The 19,478-nt window shown below is 45.0% G+C and overlaps 1 protein-coding gene across 1 annotated transcript in view; it reads right to left on the bottom strand.

Annotated features, from left to right (window-relative positions):
* Positions 1–18,072, bottom strand: part of dcp1b (decapping mRNA 1B) — a 34,114-nt gene extending 16,042 nt beyond the window's left edge. Inside the window, 3 exon segments of the mRNA XM_042318125.1 lie at positions 12,672–12,799; positions 14,660–14,700; positions 17,661–18,072. Coding sequence (XP_042174059.1) covers positions 12,672–12,799; positions 14,660–14,700; positions 17,661–17,819 — 328 coding nt within the window. The 5' untranslated portion in view covers positions 17,820–18,072.
* Between the last annotated feature and the right edge of the window lie 1,406 nt (positions 18,073–19,478).

The raw sequence follows: 19,478 nt of genomic DNA on the forward strand, positions 1-19,478 counted from the left end.
ACAGAACACTGGGAGAAAGGAACCACAGTTACAGCACGTGTTTGTGTGATCCAAAGTCTACAATAACCTGAACGATGAATGTCGGCGACTGCTGAGCTAGGTTCACTGCTGTGTGTGTGTGTGTGGTATGTGTGTGTGTGTGTGTTTTGGCAGGTTCTCTGATGCGTTCCTTCCTGGCAGGCAGGCAGAAGAGGAATAGAGGTTGTGTCCCAATCATCTCTTTTTCCTCTCAAAGAGTGCACTTGTTCACTTCCCTTAACTGATGTTAGAAATGAAATCTGGTATAAGTACTGGTATAAGAAATATGGTATAAGTATGGTATAAGAAATATGGTATAAGAAATCTGGTATAAGAAATATGGTATAAGAAATCTGGTATAAGTACTGGTATAAGAAATATGGTATAAGTACTGGTATAAGAAATCTGGTATAAGAAAAATATGGTATAAGTACTGGTATAAGAAATATGGTATAAGAAACTGGTATAAGTACTGGTATAAGTACTGGTATAAGAAATCTGGTATAAGTACTGGTATAAGAAATACTGGTATAAGTACTGGTATAAGAAATATGGTATAAGAAATATGGTATAAGTACTGGTATAAGTACTGGTATAAGAAATACTGGTATAAGAAATATGGTATAAGAAACTGGTATAAGTACTGGTATAAGAAATCTGGTATAAGTACTGGTATAAGAAATATGGTAAGAAATATAGTAACTGGTATAAGGTACTGGTATAAGAAATATGGTATAAGTGGAGAAGGTGCTGGTATAAGTAAGTGGTATAAGGTACTGGTATAAGAACCGTGGTATAAGTGCTGGTATAAGTACCGTGGTATAAGTGCTGGTATATTAAATATGGAGAAGGTAAGTACTGGTATAAGTACTGGTATAAGTACTGGTATAAGAAATATGGTATAAGTAGTGGTATAAGTACTGGTATAAGTACTGGTATAAGAAATATGGTATAAGTACTGGTATAAGTACTGGTATAAGAAATATGGTATAAGGTACTGGTATAAGTACTGGTATAAGAAATATGGTATAAGTACTGGTATAAGTACTGGTATAAGAAATATGGTATAAGTACTGGTATAAGTACTGGTATAAGAAATATGGTATAAGTACTGGAATAAGTACTGGAATAAGAAATATGGTGGAAACTCCCACTAGGCCTCCAACCAATACAACGCTTTTAGATGTGGGAAGCAGTGAACACTTGAGGAGAAATGTGATATTATGGGACACCCCCCCGACCGTGGAGAAGGTGCTACATATTAACCCCCCCGACCGTGGAGAAGGTGCTACATATTAACCCCCAGACCCATATTAACCGTGGAGAAGGTGCTACATATTAACCCCCCCCCGACCGTGGAGAAGGTGCTACATATTAACCCCCCGACCGTGGAGAAGGTGCTACATATTAACCCCCGACCGTGGAGAAGGTGTAAACCCCCCCCGTGGAGAAGGTGCTACATATTAACCGTGGAGAAGGTGCTACATATAACCCCCCGACCGTGGAGAAGGTGCTACATATTAACCCCCCCCCGACCGTGGAGAAGGTGCTACATATTAACCCCCCTACATATTAACCGTGGAGAAGGTGCTACATATTAACCCCCCCACCGTGGAGAAGGTGCTACATATTAACCGTGGAGAAGGTGTGCATACAGTGGAGAATATTAACCCCCCGACCCCCATATTAAACCCCCCCGTGGAGAAGGTGCTACATATTAACCCCCAGTGGAGAAGGTGCTACCGTGGAGAAGGTGCTACATATTAACCCCCACAGTGGAGAACCGTGGAGAAGGTGCTACATATAACCCCCCACAGTAACATATAAACCCCCGACCGTGGAGAAGGTGCTACATATTAAGGTGCTACCCCCCCGACAGTGGAGAAGGTGCTACATATAACCCCCCCCGACCGTGGAGAAGGTGCTACATATAACCCCCCACAGTGGAGAAGGTGCTACATATAACCCCCCACAGTGGAGAAGGTGCTACATATAAGGTGCCCCCCCCACAGTGGAGAAGGTGCTACATATTACCCCCCACAGTGGAGAAGGTGCTACCCCCCACATATAAACCCCCCCCACAGTGGAGAAGGTGCTACATATAACCCCCCCCACAGTGGAGAAGGTGCTACATATAAACCCCCCACAGTGGAGAAGGTGCTACATATAAACAGTGGAGAAGGTGCTACCCCCCGACAGTGGAGAAGGTGCTACATATAACCCCCCACACAGTGGAGAAGGTGCTACATATAAAACCCCCCCCCCCACAGTGGAGAAGGTGCTACATATAAACCCCCCACAGTGGAGAAGGTGCTACATATAAAGGTGCTACCCCCCCACAGTGGAGAAGGTGCTACATATAAACCCCCCCCACAGTGGAGAAGGTGCTACATATAAACCCCCACAGTGGAGAAGGTGCTACATATAAACCCCCCCCACAGTGGAGAAGGTGCTACCCCCCATATGGAGAAGGTGCCCCCCACAGTGGAGAAGGTGCTACATATAAACCCCCCACAGTGGAGAAGGTGCTACATATAACCCCCCACAGTGGAGAAGGTGCTACATATAAACCCCCCACAGTGGAGAAGGTGCTACATATAAACCCCCCACAGTGGAGAAGGTGCCACAGTGGAGAATATATAAACCCCCCACAGTGGAGAAGGTGCTACATATAAACCCCCCACAGTGGAGAAGGTGCTACATATAAACCCCCCACAGTGGAGAAGGTGCTACATATAAACCCCCCACAGTGGAGAAGGTGCTACATATAAACCCCCCACAGTGGAGAAGGTGCTACATATAAACCCCCCACAGTGGAGAAGGTGCTACATATAAGGTGCTACATATAAACCCCCACAGTGGAGAAGGTGCTACCCCCACAGTGGAGAAGGTGCTACATATAAACCCCCCACAGTGGAGAAGGTGCTACATATAAAACCCCCACAGTGGAGAAGGTGCTACATATAAACCCCCCACAGTGGAGAAGGTGCTACATATAAACCCCCCACAGTGGAGAAGGTGCTACATATAAACCCCCCCCACAGTGGAGAAGGTGCTACATATAAACCCCCCAGTGGAGAAGGTGCCATATAAACCCCCCACAGTGGAGAAGGTGCTACATATAAACCCCCCACAGTGGAGAAGGTGCCCCCACAGTGGAGAAGGTGCTACATATAAACCCCCATATGGAAAGGTGCTACATATAAACCCCCCACAGTGGAGAAGGTGCTAAACACAGTGGAGAATATAAAACCCCCACAGTGGAGAAGGTGCCCCCCACAGTGGAGAAGGTGCTACATATAAACCCCCCACAGTGGAGAAGGTGCTACATAGTGGAGAACCCCCCACAGTGGAGAAGGTGCTACATATAAACCCCCCACAGTGGAGAAGGTGCTACATATAAACCCCCCACAGTGGAGAAGGTGCTACCCCCATAGTGGAGAAGGTGCTACATATAAACCCCCCATAGTGGAGAAGGTGCTACATATAAACCCCCCAGTGGAGAAGGTGCCCCACAGTGGAGAAGGTGCTACATATAAACCCCCCACAGTGGAGAAGGTGCTACACATATAAACCCCCCACAGTGGAGAAGGTGCTACATATAACCCCCCCACCCATATAAACCCCCCACAGTGGAGAAGGTGCTACATATAAACCCCCCCAGTGGAGAAGGTGCTACCCCCCACAGTGGAGAAGGTGCTACATATAAACCCCCCACAGTGGAGAAGGTGCTACATATAAACCCCCCCCACAGTGGAGAAGGTGCTACATATAAACCCTTACTCCTACTGGGACAGCGCTCATCCAGGATGATTCCTCACAGCCCCGGGAACGGAAGACATACCGCTAGGTTCCAGGAAGAGGTGGCTGGGCTGGGTTCAGCAGAGCACAACATATTCCACTATTGAGACACAGTGGGATTACCTACAGCCATTATATTAAAATGTACCATCTTTATCAGGCATGACTCATGCCAGACCACGTTAACTTCTTGGAAACTGTGATGACTTTTACCGAGTGGACTCATCATGGATGAAATCAAAGAAAAAAGAAATAAAAAGAAGTCCTGTGTTAAATCTCCTCATGATGTTTAGTTCATGATTCATGACATCGTTTATGGATGAAGTGAAGGTTCTGGGTTCTGTCACCATGACCTCATTACCTTCTTAGTCTAATAACTAGTCAGTGGAGCCAACGTCAATATTACAGACAGATACGTGCTATGAGAAAGCACAACATGTCTCTGTGGCAGTTACCCAGGGTTAAGGGCAGGCTGGGGCCCCATTCATTAGGTGGTGGGGTAGAGGGGTTATTGAGACTCTGCTGCAGTGGGAGTTGGAAGCCAGGCCACCACTCTACTCAGCGTGGCTGAGACAGGAGCCCCGTTGACAGGCAGACCAGGAACACTTCTCCTGTCACCATCACAGTGAGAACTCAGGCAGCCTCAAATAGGCCGCGTAGGAAGATAACGCTCTGGCACGGCGGTCGGCCCAAGAAAAGAGGACAGGGGGCGAGATAAGAAAGGAGAGAGAAAGGAGGGAAGAGTGAGGTGGGGCGACAGGGCGGAGACTGAGGGACTGAAGGCCAGCCAGTAGACTAGAGCATGTTGACTCCTGACTGACAGAGAGACAAGACTACAGTGAGAGAGTAACTGAGTCAGTGAGGACAGCAGGTCTGAGTAGCTGGATCTTAAGGTTGGAGCTGCTACTGTGTCCATCTGCCTGCCTGCTGCCATCCTGTCTGCCCTCTGAGCTGTGCCCTGCACTGCCCTGCCTGCCTGCTGCCATCCTGTCTGCCCCCTGAGCTGGGTACCCTGTACTGCCCTGCCTGCCTGGGGCTGTGGAGAGCCAAGCTAAAGGTCACCGCCTGGAAAAAGGACCAGACAGACACTCCAAGCCCTGGGAAATTTAAGAACCAGCGAGGGCAGCGAGGAGAGAGATCTCTGGAGGAGCTGAGGAGAGACCACTTAGCTTAGTAGCTACAGGGGACTACTCTGGTTAGACTCATATACTATTCTCTCTGGAAAGGACTGAGACATTACCCAGCCTCACACCAGACAGTCTCTCTGAGAAGACAGTACTGTTAGAGGACAGACGGGGACAGGAGGAGGAGAGACAGGTCAGGTACCTCAGTATTGAAAACCAGAGAAAGGGTTCTATTGGTTCATTATTTCCTCATAGAACAAAAGGGGCGTGTTAAAGGAAGAGGACAGACAGGAGACTGGTACCTCAGCAGTACCAGAGGACAGACAGACAGGAGACTGGTACCTCAGCAGTACCAGAGGACAGACAGGAGACTAGTACCTCAGCAGTACCAGAGGACAGACAGGAGACTAGTATCTCAGCAGTACCAGAGGACAGACAGACTAGACTCAGCAGTACCCTCAGCAGTACCAGACAGACAGACAGACAGACAGGAGACTGGTACCTCAGCAGTACCAGAGGACAGACAGACAGACAGGAGACTGGTACAGAGGACAGCAGTACCAGACAGACAGACAGACAGGAGACTGGTACCTCAGCAGTACCAGAGGACAGACAGGAGAGGAGTACTCAGCAGTACCAGAGGACAGACAGGAGACTAGTACCTCAGCAGTACCAGAGGACAGACAGACAGAGACTGGTACCTCAGCAGTACCAGAGGACAGACAGACAGGAGACTGGTACCTCAGCAGTACCAGAGGACAGACAGACAGGAGACTGGTACCTCAGCAGTACCAGAGGACAGACAGACAGGAGACTGGTATCTCAGCAGTACCAGAGGACAGACAGACAGGAGACTGGTACCTCAGCAGTACCAGAGGACAGACAGACAGGAGACTGGTACCTCAGCAGTACCAGAGGACAGACAGACAGGAGACTGGTACCTCAGCAGTACCAGAGGACAGACAGACAGGAGACTGGTACCTCAGCAGTACCAGAGGACAGACAGACAGGAGACTAGTATCTCAGCAGTACCAGAGGACAGACAGACAGGAGACTAGTATCTCAGCAGTACCAGAGGACAGACAGACAGGAGACTAGTAGCTCAGCAGTACCAGAGGACAGACAGGAGACTAGTACCTCAGCAGTACCAGAGGACAGACAGGAGACTAGTACCTCAGCAGTACCAGAGGACAGACAGGAGACTAGTACCTCAGCAGTACCAGAGGACAGACAGGAGACTAGTACCTCAGCAGTACCAGAGGACAGACAGGAGACTAGTACCTCAGCAGTACCAGAGGACAGACAGACAGGAGACTGGTATCTCAGCAGTACCAGAGGAAACGTGGTCTAAACGTTGTCCCCTAGTAGCAGCTCCACCACACCACTACTAGACTATCGTCTCAGAGGGACTATGTTGGGCAGGTTGTTCCAGCGTAAACCCAAACATGAGCGTCTTCAAGAGGAGCCGGAGGTTGGGCCAGCCAAGGGGATGCTCATCACAGAGACAGAGATGGAGTACACCTACGTACGACCAGGAGGTAAGGACAACCTCAGAGACTTGTCATATGTCTGTGTCCCAAATGGCACACTATTCCTTATAGATTGGCCTGGTCCTGGTCAAACGTAGTGCACTATAAAAGGGAATAGGGTGCTATTTAGAATGCATCAGCTCTGGTCAAACGTAGTGCACTATAAAGGAAATAGGGTGCTATTTAGAATGCAGGGGCTCTGCTCAAACGTAGTGCACTATAAAGGGAATAGGGTGCTATTTAGAACGCATCAGCTCTGGTCAAACGTAGTGCACTATAAAGGGAATCACTAGCCACGTCAAACTACTATCCCCCATAGTAGAAAAGTTGACCTATTCTATTGTCAGCTTGTCGAGAAAGAAATATGGCCTATTCCAAACAGACTCTGGGACAGCTGTGGGACGATAGATCCCAGATTCATACCACCAGTAGGCCTCGGATACATTCAACCGGTTATTATCAACCATTATTTCTTCCCATTACCAGCGCAGCAACGTGCACAAGGCAGCAGGCTACACACAGATGTTCCTTCCATAATGCAAATAGTGGAGAAAACACTATTGTCAAAAGGGCAATGCACATGAGAGTGGCTCCATGTGACAGAGATGAAAATATGTGTTAGAACAAGGAGAGATTTAATATGCAACAACTAGCACGAGATGCTAATATAACCAGGACTGTGCTTTTGGCTACTGGACAATGAAAGTTGATGTATAAGAATGGTCTCCACAGATGTTGACTAGGCTACTCTGAACCAAGGTAAGACATGCCTCATAATGTGTTATCAAACACTCAGGTTTCAAAACAATGAAGTATATGTTAAGACAATGCATACTGCGCTGAGGAAGATTGACTGTGCATTTTCTGTTTGAGATACTGTATGAGATACTGTATATGTTAAGACAATGCATACTGCGCTGAGGAAGATTGACTGTGCATTTTCTGTTTGAGATACTGTATGAGATACTGTATATGTTAAGACAATGCATACTGCGCTGAGGAAGACTTCTGTTGACTGTGCATTTTCTGCTCTTGCGATGTCTGACAGAGTTGTATCTGTATGGTGTGATAAATAAGATAGATAATGAATACTGTACACACGCCCCAATTTAATTCCACAAAATTATGCAAATTAACCTATAGACCAATAATCACAACCAGTCAAATGTTCTTCTGTCAATGAACAGACTTAAAGCGTTATTTTGCAATGGGATGTTTTCATTTTGGGATGTTTTCTTCTCCTCCCAGACAATTGGCCGGCACCAATTTAGTTTATTTAAAAATATATATATACACACTATTTTTTTGTTGTCCATAAACCGGTTATTACCGGCTAACAGAAACCCTTGCTGTCAATGTCACAATGATGTCACAGTTGAGACAACATTCTAAATTGGCCTGGCTGGCTCTTCCACCAGCTAATGATCCCATAACCAAATACTTGTTTAGTGATAAGATTCTGTGACCTCTCGTGAAAGGTCATGTTGAGGGACGTGTGTTGTTCTAAACATCACGTATAAATAACTCAGCTATGTTTTTCACCCCCCCCGTATAGTTGTGTGTGTGTGTAAATGTCTAATAATTAGACCAAGGAGTCCAGCAATATCTTAAAACAAAGCATTCCACCTGCCTGTCACTGAGAATGCTGTGTGCATCAGTGTGTGTGTGTGTGTGTGTGTGTGTGTGTGTGTAGTGTGTCCCACTTATAATGACAGGTTGGTTTGTATCTAACGTAGTAGGCTGGTTGGCTGGCTATCTGCTGTTGGCAGGACACTTGCGGTAGAAAACCGGCACAGAGGCACTCAAACCCGGGACTACTGCCACAAAAATACCTCTGAACCATATATGGACCTGTGGGGCCACAGCCACTAGACTAGAGACGGCTCCAGGCTCCTCTCCTCAGGGTATGTGTGTGTGTGTCTGCAGCACTGAGTCTCTTTCTCAGCCTGCAACAGACCTGGGTTCAAATACTATTCGAGGTAATTTCAACCACTTTATCTGGGCTTCATTGAGCTTGTCTGGCTTAACAGACTAATTGAATAGTCCCCAAGCTATAAATCCCACCCATCAGGCACTCCAGCCAGGCTAGGGGATACGCTATAAGTTTGTGTTGAAAGATTTCAAATAGTGCTTGAACCCAGGTCTGATATGCACTCCGCAAATAGTTCTCTCATTTAAATGAAGTGCTCCATGATGGGCCAGGATTCCTGGACTACACCACATGGTAGAAAGTTAGCTGCATCTTCAATCTGTTTAAACTATGCTGAACACTCCAGTAGTATTGACCATGAATCACGTCCAATCTCTTTTTAGAAATGTAAGTTCTGGTCTAATCAAATGTAAATCTCCTGAGATGTGAAGCCTAGCAGGACTGAAATAAATATGTTCTGGAATGCAAACATCAACAGGCCTACACCTCCGGCACATAGTTCCCGTGGTGATGTAAACACACCACCTCAGGCACATAGTTCCCGTGGTGATGTAAACACACCTCCTCCGGCACATAGTTCCCGTGGTGATGTAAACACACCTCCTCCGGCAACATAGTTCCTTCCCGTGGTGATGTAAACACACCTCCTCCGGCAACATAGTTCCCGTGGTGATGTAAACACACCTCCTCCGGCAACATAGTTCCCGTGGTGATGTAAACACACCTCCTCCGGCAACATAGTTCCCGTGGTGATGACAGCCCTGGTACTATGTAGGTAGGGTTAACAGTCCTGGTACTATGTAGGTAGGGTTAACAGTCCTGGTACTATGTAGGTAGGGTTAACAGTCCTGGTACTATGTAGGTAGGGTTAACAGTCCTGGTACTATGTAGCTAGGGTTAACAGTCCTGGTACTATGTAGGTAGGGTTAACAGTCCTGGTACTATGTAGGTAGGGTTAACAGTCCAGGTACTATGTAGGTAGGGTTAACAGTCCAGGTACTATGTAGGTAGGGTTAACAGTCCAGGTACTATGTAGGTAGGGTTAACAGTCCTGGTACTATGTAGGGAGGGTTAACTTCTTGGATATAGGGGGCGCTCTTTTAATTCATGTATAAAAAAAAACGTGCCCGTTTTAAGCGCAATATTTTGTCACGAAAAGATGCTCGACTATGCATATAATTGGCAGCTTTGGAAAGAAACCACTAACGTTTCCAAAACTGCAAAGATATTATTTGTGAGTGCCACAGAACTCATGCTACAGGCGAAACCAAGATGCAACTTCAACCAGGAAATGGGCAGAATTTTTGAGGCTCTGTTTTCCATTGTCTCCTTATATGGCTGTGAATGCGCCGGGAATGAGCCTGCCCTTTCTATCGTTTCTCCAAGGTGTCTGCAGCATTGTGACGTATTTGTAGGCATATCATTGGAAGATTGGCCATAAGAGACTACATTTACCAGGGGTCCGCCCGGTGTCCTTTGTCTAAATTGGTGCGTAATCTACAAGCTGCATGCAGTCATCCAGTGATTGAGAGGAGAGAGGAGGCTTTCAACGAACGATATATCATGAAGAGATATGTGAAAAACACCTTGAGGATTGATTCTAAACAACGTTTACCATGTTTCAGTCGATATTATGGAGTTAATTTGGAAAAAAGTTTGGCGTTTTGATGACTGATTTTTCGTTTTTTTTTTTGGTAGCCAAACGTGACGCACCAAACGGAGCGATTTCTCCTAAACAAATAATCTTTCAGGAAAAACTGAGCATTTGCTATCTAACTGAGAGTCTCCTCATTGAAAACATCTGAAGTTCTTCAAAGGTAAATGATTTTATTTGAATGATTTTCTGGTTTTTGTGAAAATGTTGCCTGCTGATGCTAACGCTAAATGCTACGCTAGCTGCGCTAGCTGTTACACAAATGCTTGTTTTGCTATGGTTGAGAAGCATATTTTGAAAATCTGAGATGACAGTGTTGTTAACAAAAGGCTAAGCTTGAGAGCTAGCATATTAATTTCATTTCATTTGCGATTTTCATGAATAGTTAACATTGCGTTATGGTAATGAGCTTGAGGCTGTATTCACGATCCCGGATCCGGGATGGCTCGACGCAAGAAGTTAACAGTCCTGGTACTATGTAGGTAGGGTTAACTGTCCTGGTACTAAGTAGGTAGGGTTAACAGTCCTGGTACTATGTAGGTAGGGTTAACAGTCATGGTACTATGTAGGTAGGGTTAACAGTCCTGGTACTATGTAGGTAGGGTTAACAGTCCTGGTACTATGTAGGTAGGGTTAACAGCCCTGGTACTATGTAGGTAGGGTTAACAGCCCTGGTACTATGTAGGTAGGGTTAACAGCCCTGGTACTATGTAGGTAGGGTTAACAGCCCTGGTACTATGTAACAGCCCAGGTTCTAAGTAGGGTTAACAGTCCAGGTACTAGGGTTAACAGTCCTGGTACTATGTAGGTAGGGTTAACAGTCCTGGTACTATGTAGGGAGGGTTAACAGTCCAGGTACTATGTAGGTAGGGTTAATAGTGCAGGGGACTTACAGCAAGGCCAGTACTGGGTAGGTAGGGTTAACAGTCCTGGTACTATGTAGGGAGGGTTAACAGTCCTGGTACTATGTGGGTAGGGTTAATAGTGCAGGGGACTTACAGCGAGCCCTGGTACTATGTAGGGAGGGTTAACAGCCCAGGTTCTGAGTAGGGAGGGTTAACAGTCCTGGTACTATGTAGGTAGGGTTAACAGACCAGGTACTATGTAGGGAGGGTTAACAGCCCAGGTTCCAGTCCTGGTACTAGGTAGGGTTAACAGTCCAGGTACTATGTAGGTAGGGTTAACAGTCCTGGTACTATGTAGGTAGGGTTAACAGTCCTGGTACTATGTAGGGAGGGTTAACAGTCCAGGTACTATGTAGGGAGGGTTAACAGTCCAGGTACTATGTAGGTAGGGTTAATACTGCAGGGGACTTACAGCAAGGCCAGTACTGGGTAGGTAGGGTTAACAGTCCTGGTACTATGTAGGGAGGGTTAACAGTCCTGGTACTATGTGGGTAGGGTTAATAGGCAGGGGTTACACAGCCCTGGTACTATGTAGGGAGGGTTAACAGCCCAGGTTCTGTAGGGAGGGTTAACAGTCCTGGTACTATGTAGGTAGGGTTAACAGACCAGGTACTATGTAGGGAGGGTTAACAGCCCAGGTTCTGAGTAGGGAGGGTTAACAGTCCTGGTACTATGTAGGTAGGGTTAACAGTCCTGGTACTATGTAGGGAGGGTTAACAGTCCTGGTACTATGTAGGTAGGGTTAACAGTCCTGGTACTATGTAGGTAGGGTTAACAGTCCTGGTACTATGTAGGTAGGGTTAACAGTCCTGGTACTATGTAGGGAGGGTTAACAGTCCTGGTACTATGTAGGTAGGGTTAACAGTCCTGGTACTATGTAGGTAGGGTTAACAGTCCTGGTACTATGTAGGAGGGTTAACAGTCCTGGTACTATGTAGGGAGGGTTAACAGCCCTGGTACTATGTAGGTAGGGTTAACAGTCCTGGTACTATGTAGGGAGGGTTAACAGTCCTGGTACTATGTAGGTAGGGTTAATAGTGCAGGGGACTTACAGGGAGCCCTGGTACTATGTAGGGAGGGTTAACAGTCCTGGTACTATGTAGGTAGGGTTAACAGTCCTGGTACTATGTAGGTAGGGTTAACAGTCCTGGTACTATGTAGGTAGGGTTAACAGACCTGGTACTATGTAGGTAGGGTTAACAGTCCTGGTACTATGTAGGTAGGGTTAACAGTCCAGGTACTATGTAGGTAGGGTTAACAGCCCTGGTACTAAGTAGGTAGGGTTAACAGTCCTGGTACTAAGTAGGTAGGGTTAACAGCCCAGGTACTAAGTAGGTAGGGTTAACAGCCCTGGTACTAAGTAGGTAGGGTTAACAGTCCTGGTACTAAGTAGGTAGGGTTAACAGTCCTGGTACTAAGTAGGTAGGGTTAACAGTCCTGGTACTATGTAGGTAGGGTTAACAGTCCTGGTACTAAGTAGGTAGGGTTAACAGCCCTGGTACTATGTAGGTAGGGTTAACAGCCCTGGTACTAAGTAGGGAGGGTTAACAGTCCTGGTACTAAGTAGGTAGGGTTAACAGTCCTGGTACTAAGTAGGTAGGGTTAACAGTCCTGGTACTATGTAGGTAGGGTTAACAGTCCTGGTACTAAGTAGGTAGGGTTAACAGTCCTGGTACTAAGTAGGTAGGCTGAATAGTGCAGGGGACTTACAGCGAGCATTCCTGTAGAGCAGGAACGGATCCTGCAGCTGGAAGTCCAGGTCTTTAGTGATGGGTTCAGTCAGGTTCTCCATACTCAGCCTGTTCATTATGGTGAAGCCGTGTCTGGGAGATGCTAGCCTGAGGACAAACAGGAAGGCATGAATAGAAAGAGTTAACCTCTACAGGATCGGTGTCCATAAACCGGGACAGTTGTTGCTCAATAGGCGATAATGTGACTAGACTTTCCGGGACATAGACATGCCTTATATGGGCAGAAAACCTCAGTTCTTGTTAATCTAACTGCAGTGTCCAATTTACAGTAGCTATTACAGAAAATAAATACCTGCTATTGTTGGAGCATAGTGCACAACAACAAAACACGTATCACAGGAACTGGTTTGATACATTCACCTCTGAAGGTAAACGGTGTACTGATCTGCTCTGATTTGTCATTCTGAGGGCCCCAGAGATAAAATGTAGTGTAGTTTAAATACATTTGTATATTAAAGTGTAGGAACTGGCTGTACAGTTTGACAGCTGTCTCTGGCTCCACACCTAGCCATCTAGATGGCTTTCTAATTTAGTTGATCTTTATTTAATTAGACAAGTCAGTTAAGAACAAATTCTTATTTTCAATGACGGGCCTAGGAACAGTGGTTTAAATGCCTTGTTCAGGGGCAGAACGACAGATTTTTACCTTGTCAGCTGGGGGATTTGATCGTGCAAACTTTGGGTTACTACTCCAACGCTCTAACCACTAGGCTACCTGCCGCCCCATTAGCTTTCTGTAGGGAAGCTAATGATCCATCATGTATGACATTCCTGGGTGTGTAAACTTGTATTTTTTATTAGCATAGCATTGTTGTATGTTCTTTATAGTTATGTACTTGAAAATGTATAAATTGACCAATTTGGCACATTTGGGCAAACTCCTGGCTGACTTGATGCAAAATGTTGTGTAGTGAGGTAATTCTTCACTGGATCAGTCTAAATTACACCTAGGCTCCTATGTTAATGTCTGGCCTTTCTCTCGCATTTCAAAGATGGAACAAAACAATTATAGAAAAACAAATGTTTTTTTTGTTTATCTTCTACCAGATCTAATGTGTTATATTCTCCTACATTCATTTCACATTTCCACAACCTTCAAAGTGTTTCCTTTCAAATGGTATCAAGAATATGCATATCCTTGCATCAGGTCCTGAGCTACAGGCAGTTAGATTTGGGCATGTCATTTTTGGTGAAAGTTTTAAAAAAGGGGTCCGATCCTTAATTAAGGGACTTGACATTACACAGGCCTTATACCAGAGTTAATATTAAAGTACACAGGAGGGAGGTATTTTACATTACATACAAGTTGAATAACCAGTGTAAGGTGCTAACAGACTGGAAACGAACTGGTGACTACATGCACGCATCAGAGTTTGTGTATTTTCTCAGGAGAACAAGAACGACAGTGGTAATGTATGTACAAGTAGGCCTACAAGGAAACAGAAAGGTTCTACATGTTCAAGTAGGCCTAGAAGGAAACAGAAAGGTGTTACCTATTCAAGTAGGCCTAACAGAAAACAGAAAGGTTCTACATGTTCAAGTAGGCCTAGAAGGAAACAGAATGGTGCTACATGTTTACGACCGATTTCCTGGGTGTGTGGAAGTAATCATGGCTCTTCAAGGCTACAGACCATAATAGTCTACTCAGTGATAACCAATCTGTTCAAAGGGAGGGCTGACGTAGCTAACCCACTAAGCCCATTATATTTAACCTGATGGAGGCAGGCTTCTCAGCTCACAGCTGAAGTACACACAGACACCGGTCCCAAAATGTCACCCTATTCCCTTTAAAGTGCACTACACATTTGACTATGGACCCTGGTCCACCGTGACGAACCATAAAGGGTATAGGGTGCCACTTTGGGATGCACCCCCACCAAGATTCAAAGCTCAGGGGGAAGTACATAGAGACAGTAATTAGCTGGCATCGTAAAAGACCCATCATACCTTGTATAGACAAATAGGGTCCCCTCCACGTCAGTCTTCTCCTGCAAAACAACATACAGTAACTGATTCAGGTTGAGTTCATGAAAAGGGATTTGCTTGAACAGAGTCTTCATCGATCTCTCCTTAACATCCACAGCAAACTGTTACGTAGGCTGTGGGATATGAGGGTTTATGAAGCAAACTGTTACGTAGGCTGTGGGATATGAGGGTTATGAAGCAAACTGTTACGTAGGCTGTGGGATATGAGGGTTTATGAAGCAAACTGTTACGTAGGCTGTGGGATATGAGGGTTATGAAGCAAACTGTTACGTAGGCTGTGGGATATGAGGGTTATGAAGCAAACTGTTACGTAGGCTGTGGGATATGAGGGTTTATGAAGCAAACTGTTACGTAGGCTGTGAGATATGAGGGTTATGAAGCAAACTGTTACGTAGGCATGAGGGTTTATGAAGCAAACTGTTACGTAGGCTGTGGGATATGAGGGTTTATGCAGCAAACTGTTACGTAGGCTGTGGGATATGAGGGTTTATGAAGCAAACTGTTACGTAGGCTGTGGGATATGAGGGTTTATGAAGCAAACTGTTACGTAGGCTGTGAGATATGAGGGTTATGAAGCAAACTGTTACGTAGGCTGTGGGATATGAGGGTTATGAAGCAAACTGTTACGTAGGCTGTGGGATATGAGGGTTATGAAGCAAACTTCTACTGGTGCCATGGTTTTACGTCACTGACTATTTGGACCAATCATTATTTTGGGGTGCTCCTACACCTGCATATTTGATTTATTTGTGAAAGGGGAGGGGTTCACCACCGTCACCCCCCCACCCTCAGAACCAAGTGGGCAATTCCACGATAACAGAATGATTCCGAGAGACAGATTTTTCACTTTAAAATGTACACCAAACAAACAAACAAAAACTAATGACTGCAAAGTTAAACCACACAACTCTACACACACACAAAGAAAACCCATGTACTTAAAGGAAAAGATGCTAAGTTGGGGAACAGAATGACTGCACAAATAGCACAAACCGTCATTCTGTTAATGTCACCAAACTTTGTACCTTGCATCAAGTAAATGTGTTGTCAAATATTCTTAAAAGTCATCCTCATCCATAGAGTTGTATGGTTTAACTTTGCAATCATTCGTTTTTGTGTGGCCGATGTGAAATGGCAAGCTAGTTAGCGGTGGTGCGCGCTAATAGTGTTTCCGTCGGTGACGTCACTCGCTCTGAGACCTAGAAGTAGTTGTTCCCCTTGCTCTGCTTTTGTGGAGCGATGGGTAACGACGATTCGTGAGTGACTGGTTGATGTGTGCAGAGGGTCCCTGGTTCGGGGAGAGGAGAGGGAGGGAAGCTATACTGTTACATTTGTTTGGTGCACAATTTTTAAGTGATAAAAATCAGCCTCAACATCATTGTGTTACCTTGGAATTGACCAAATCCAGAAGCAAACACACCAGATTTGGTTCCAGGTGGCTGATATTCACTGACCTAGTTAGCTACCATGTCAACATTCAGTCTGAAAACTGTCAGCTGTTTACAAACTAGTAGCAATGTGATAAATACTCTTGTCCACCACATCTAACAATAATAACTAGCTGGAGGGCAATGTGTACTATGTGCCCCGGTATGTGTGCGTTCGAATTGTTGACCATGAGTATGACGCATTTCCATAGGAACCTCTGACTACATTTCGGATCAAGCCTAAATTGGCTTTAACATGCACAATAACGTGCCAAATCTGTGATTTAGCTCTTTTTGTAGGGTAAACATTAGAATTAAGTTGCCTCAAGGTGGTAATATCTCTCTAGGAGCTGATCCATTGTCAGTATTGTGAAATAATTATAAATGTTAAGGAAATGATTGAATGGAGAATGCTGAGCTCCCTTTCCATCCGATCAGTATAGACACATTGCTCAAACATGCACTTAAAGACTATTTATGTTTGATCCGGTTAATGTGGACTGAGGCTTCGAATGGAGGGTGAGATGCAATTGTGGAGCCTCCAGACAAATCAAGCTCCATTACGTTGCAATAATGTGGAGGGCTGCATACATCTCAACATTGACATGATTGGTTGATGTAGGTGGGGGCGGGAGTTCCTGTATAAAACACAAACTCACTTGACAACAGCTCTGCAAAGCGCAAAATGCATGTTTGCGTTGACTTCTGCAGAGGCCGCACAACAGTAAATGCTGTATGGCCACTGCAGACGTCGGATTGACAATGCTGAGCCTTTTAGCGACCTCCTCTCTACATGGTGTTTTAGGAAAGATGCATATTGAAAACACTTCATCCTCAACTCCATCGCTATCGGCCGTAACGGGGGAGTAAAATTAAGATAGTTGCTGTGCGAAACGCGATAATTTGTGAGTCACAAACCGATTCTGACAAAAACGCTTGCTGAGCTGTCTCATGTGAGTTTGAATCGGAGCTTCGTGGGGCGATATGCCGCCTTCAAAACAACTGGGAACTCGGAAAATAAAATAAGAAACTTTCGGACTGGGAAAAAAATCGATTTGAACGGTCATCCAACTCCGGTCTAGAAATCACTGCCGTCATGATTTGACCTTGTATTTAGTTATAATATTAGTTCCCAGTTTGAAACGCGACATATTCATCAGCGACATCAGATAGTGGGTCTTGCATTATTGCCAAGTTAACGTGTTAGTCGGAACTAGATCACGTCCGACTCGGTAATAGGTTGGTTATACACGTGTCGCGTCCAACCAGTTAACAAGTCGGACATTTGAGTTTCCTTGTTCCGACTGGGACGTGAAAGCGATATAAAGGTGATGTTAGCTAGCTAGCTTTCTAGCTTCTTGGAATAATAGCTATGGGTAGCCACATCTCCCCAAAAAACCACGTGAATTCAACCTGGCAAACTAGTTTATAATGTGGCATCCATATCAGTCCGCTAAGATGTTACTTAACATGCAACTGTGTTGAAAGGAGAAGGGAGCGCGAACAGAGCAGCGGTAGCATCCCTTATAACTCACCCATTCATTTGATCGGTTGTTGAAAGTATACAACGCCACTTGACTCGCCACATCTACAATGTTGTTGATGTAAGGATCTTGTCTTTGCAGGGCTGCGAGACTAATGTCCAAACCTTTAGCAGTGAGACAGGTGTTTCCACCCGATGAGCTTGCCGTCATTGTTCTCCTTGAGCTAGTTAGCTTAGTGATGCTAACTGGCGGGTGAAGGAATCTGTGACGGTTCCAAAGTAAAAACGAAAACTAATTGAAAACTATCCCCGTTAAAATACACTGTTATGAAATAAAATATTTAAAATGAATCATTAAAGAGAACATATAAGAGAATTGTAACTGTTCGGGACACCATCAACAGCTCACTTGACAGCAGCCATGTTTCGTCGAACAAGATTGTAAACAATTAGACACGATGAGTTGAGCGTAGATGGCGTAGATAGGAACGTTAATCAATCTCGAGAAATAGATTGACCGCTTCATCAGGCCGAAGCAGATGATGATGATGAAGGATGTTTATTGGCCAGGCACGTTACACCAACATTATGACTTTGACATCTTGTTAGAATCCATCGTTGAATCCATTGAATTCCATGTTGTCCTGAAATGTTATTGAAGGTTTACTTCAACGTCACTTTTATATCGGTCTGATAATTCAGATTCGTTATTTTGTTAATTAGTCGAGTTAATACGTTGTTTAGCAGATACTTACAATTTGGCGCATATCATAGATTTGAAAATGTCTGCTGCCCAAATTGATGGAAAAAACCTATGCAGTCTGCAATGGTGGCTCTAGAGGGCGCTACTTCCTTTGAAAAACTTCTATCTTTTTATTTTTTATTTACCCCAATGCTGCCGCCTTTTTCTTGGGTACTGAGCTAGGCTATATTTAGTGTGTAATATCAATGACAAGTGATTCAACACTTAGTTCTATATGTTTCTATGGATAGATTGTGATTCTGGCAGTGCCAGGGTTATTGATAGCCTATAGTGACCAAAGGTTTCACCTGCTATAGGTGTGCGCAGTGAACAGCCATAGCACCATAAACAGTAGCCTACCAGGCAGCCCTCGACATATCTTCATTACGCTGAATTTGTTTTTTACCTAGTAGGCTACACATCTAGTATTTGTCCAAAATTCATAAGCACAATGACTGTTTTTGGACACCTTTTGTGCTAGAAAGCTATATGTTCTAATCAAACTCATCCCCCAAACAGAATTTAGGTGACCTGCAAACTTATTTCCTTCATCTCATCTAACAATTACAGACACAGTCAGAGATCCATTAGGAGTGAGTATGGCCCGGTGTCTGTGACTGATGTTTGGTGGGAGAAGAGAGGAGGGATGGGATGGGGAGTTGGTTCTCAGAACCAGTAGGGCCCTGTGTCACAGAAGGGACAATAACTAATATGGCAAACACAGCCCAGCAGCATCCAGTCTGCCTCCCAAGTGACAAACGACTTAGGGAATAGAGTTCTATTTTGGACAAAGCCAGAGTACTCTATCCCCATCCTTATTTCCCACGACCTGCACTAAAATGCCAGTCCCTTTATCTGGCTCGTTTTAAACACAACGCCAAGTTGACCTAGGACATTTATAGACTGAGGTCGATTATGTAATAGTTTCTCTAAACGGAACAATCTTTTGAGGACTCAAGGATTTTTCATTGCAGTGTTCTGCTGTGGTCATTATCAGGGTAGGGCCCTGAAAGTCGTTCTCGACGTGAATGAGATGGGGTTGCATATACTGTAGGCTATAGCCTGTCTTATTTTCTATTTGAATATCGACATAACCTATTTGTTTCTGGCCTATAGGGATTCACTTGT

The sequence above is a fragment of the Oncorhynchus tshawytscha genome, unplaced genomic scaffold, assembly GCF_018296145.1.
Source record: "Oncorhynchus tshawytscha isolate Ot180627B unplaced genomic scaffold, Otsh_v2.0 Un_contig_2864_pilon_pilon, whole genome shotgun sequence".
Taxonomy (NCBI): domain Eukaryota; kingdom Metazoa; phylum Chordata; class Actinopteri; order Salmoniformes; family Salmonidae; genus Oncorhynchus; species Oncorhynchus tshawytscha.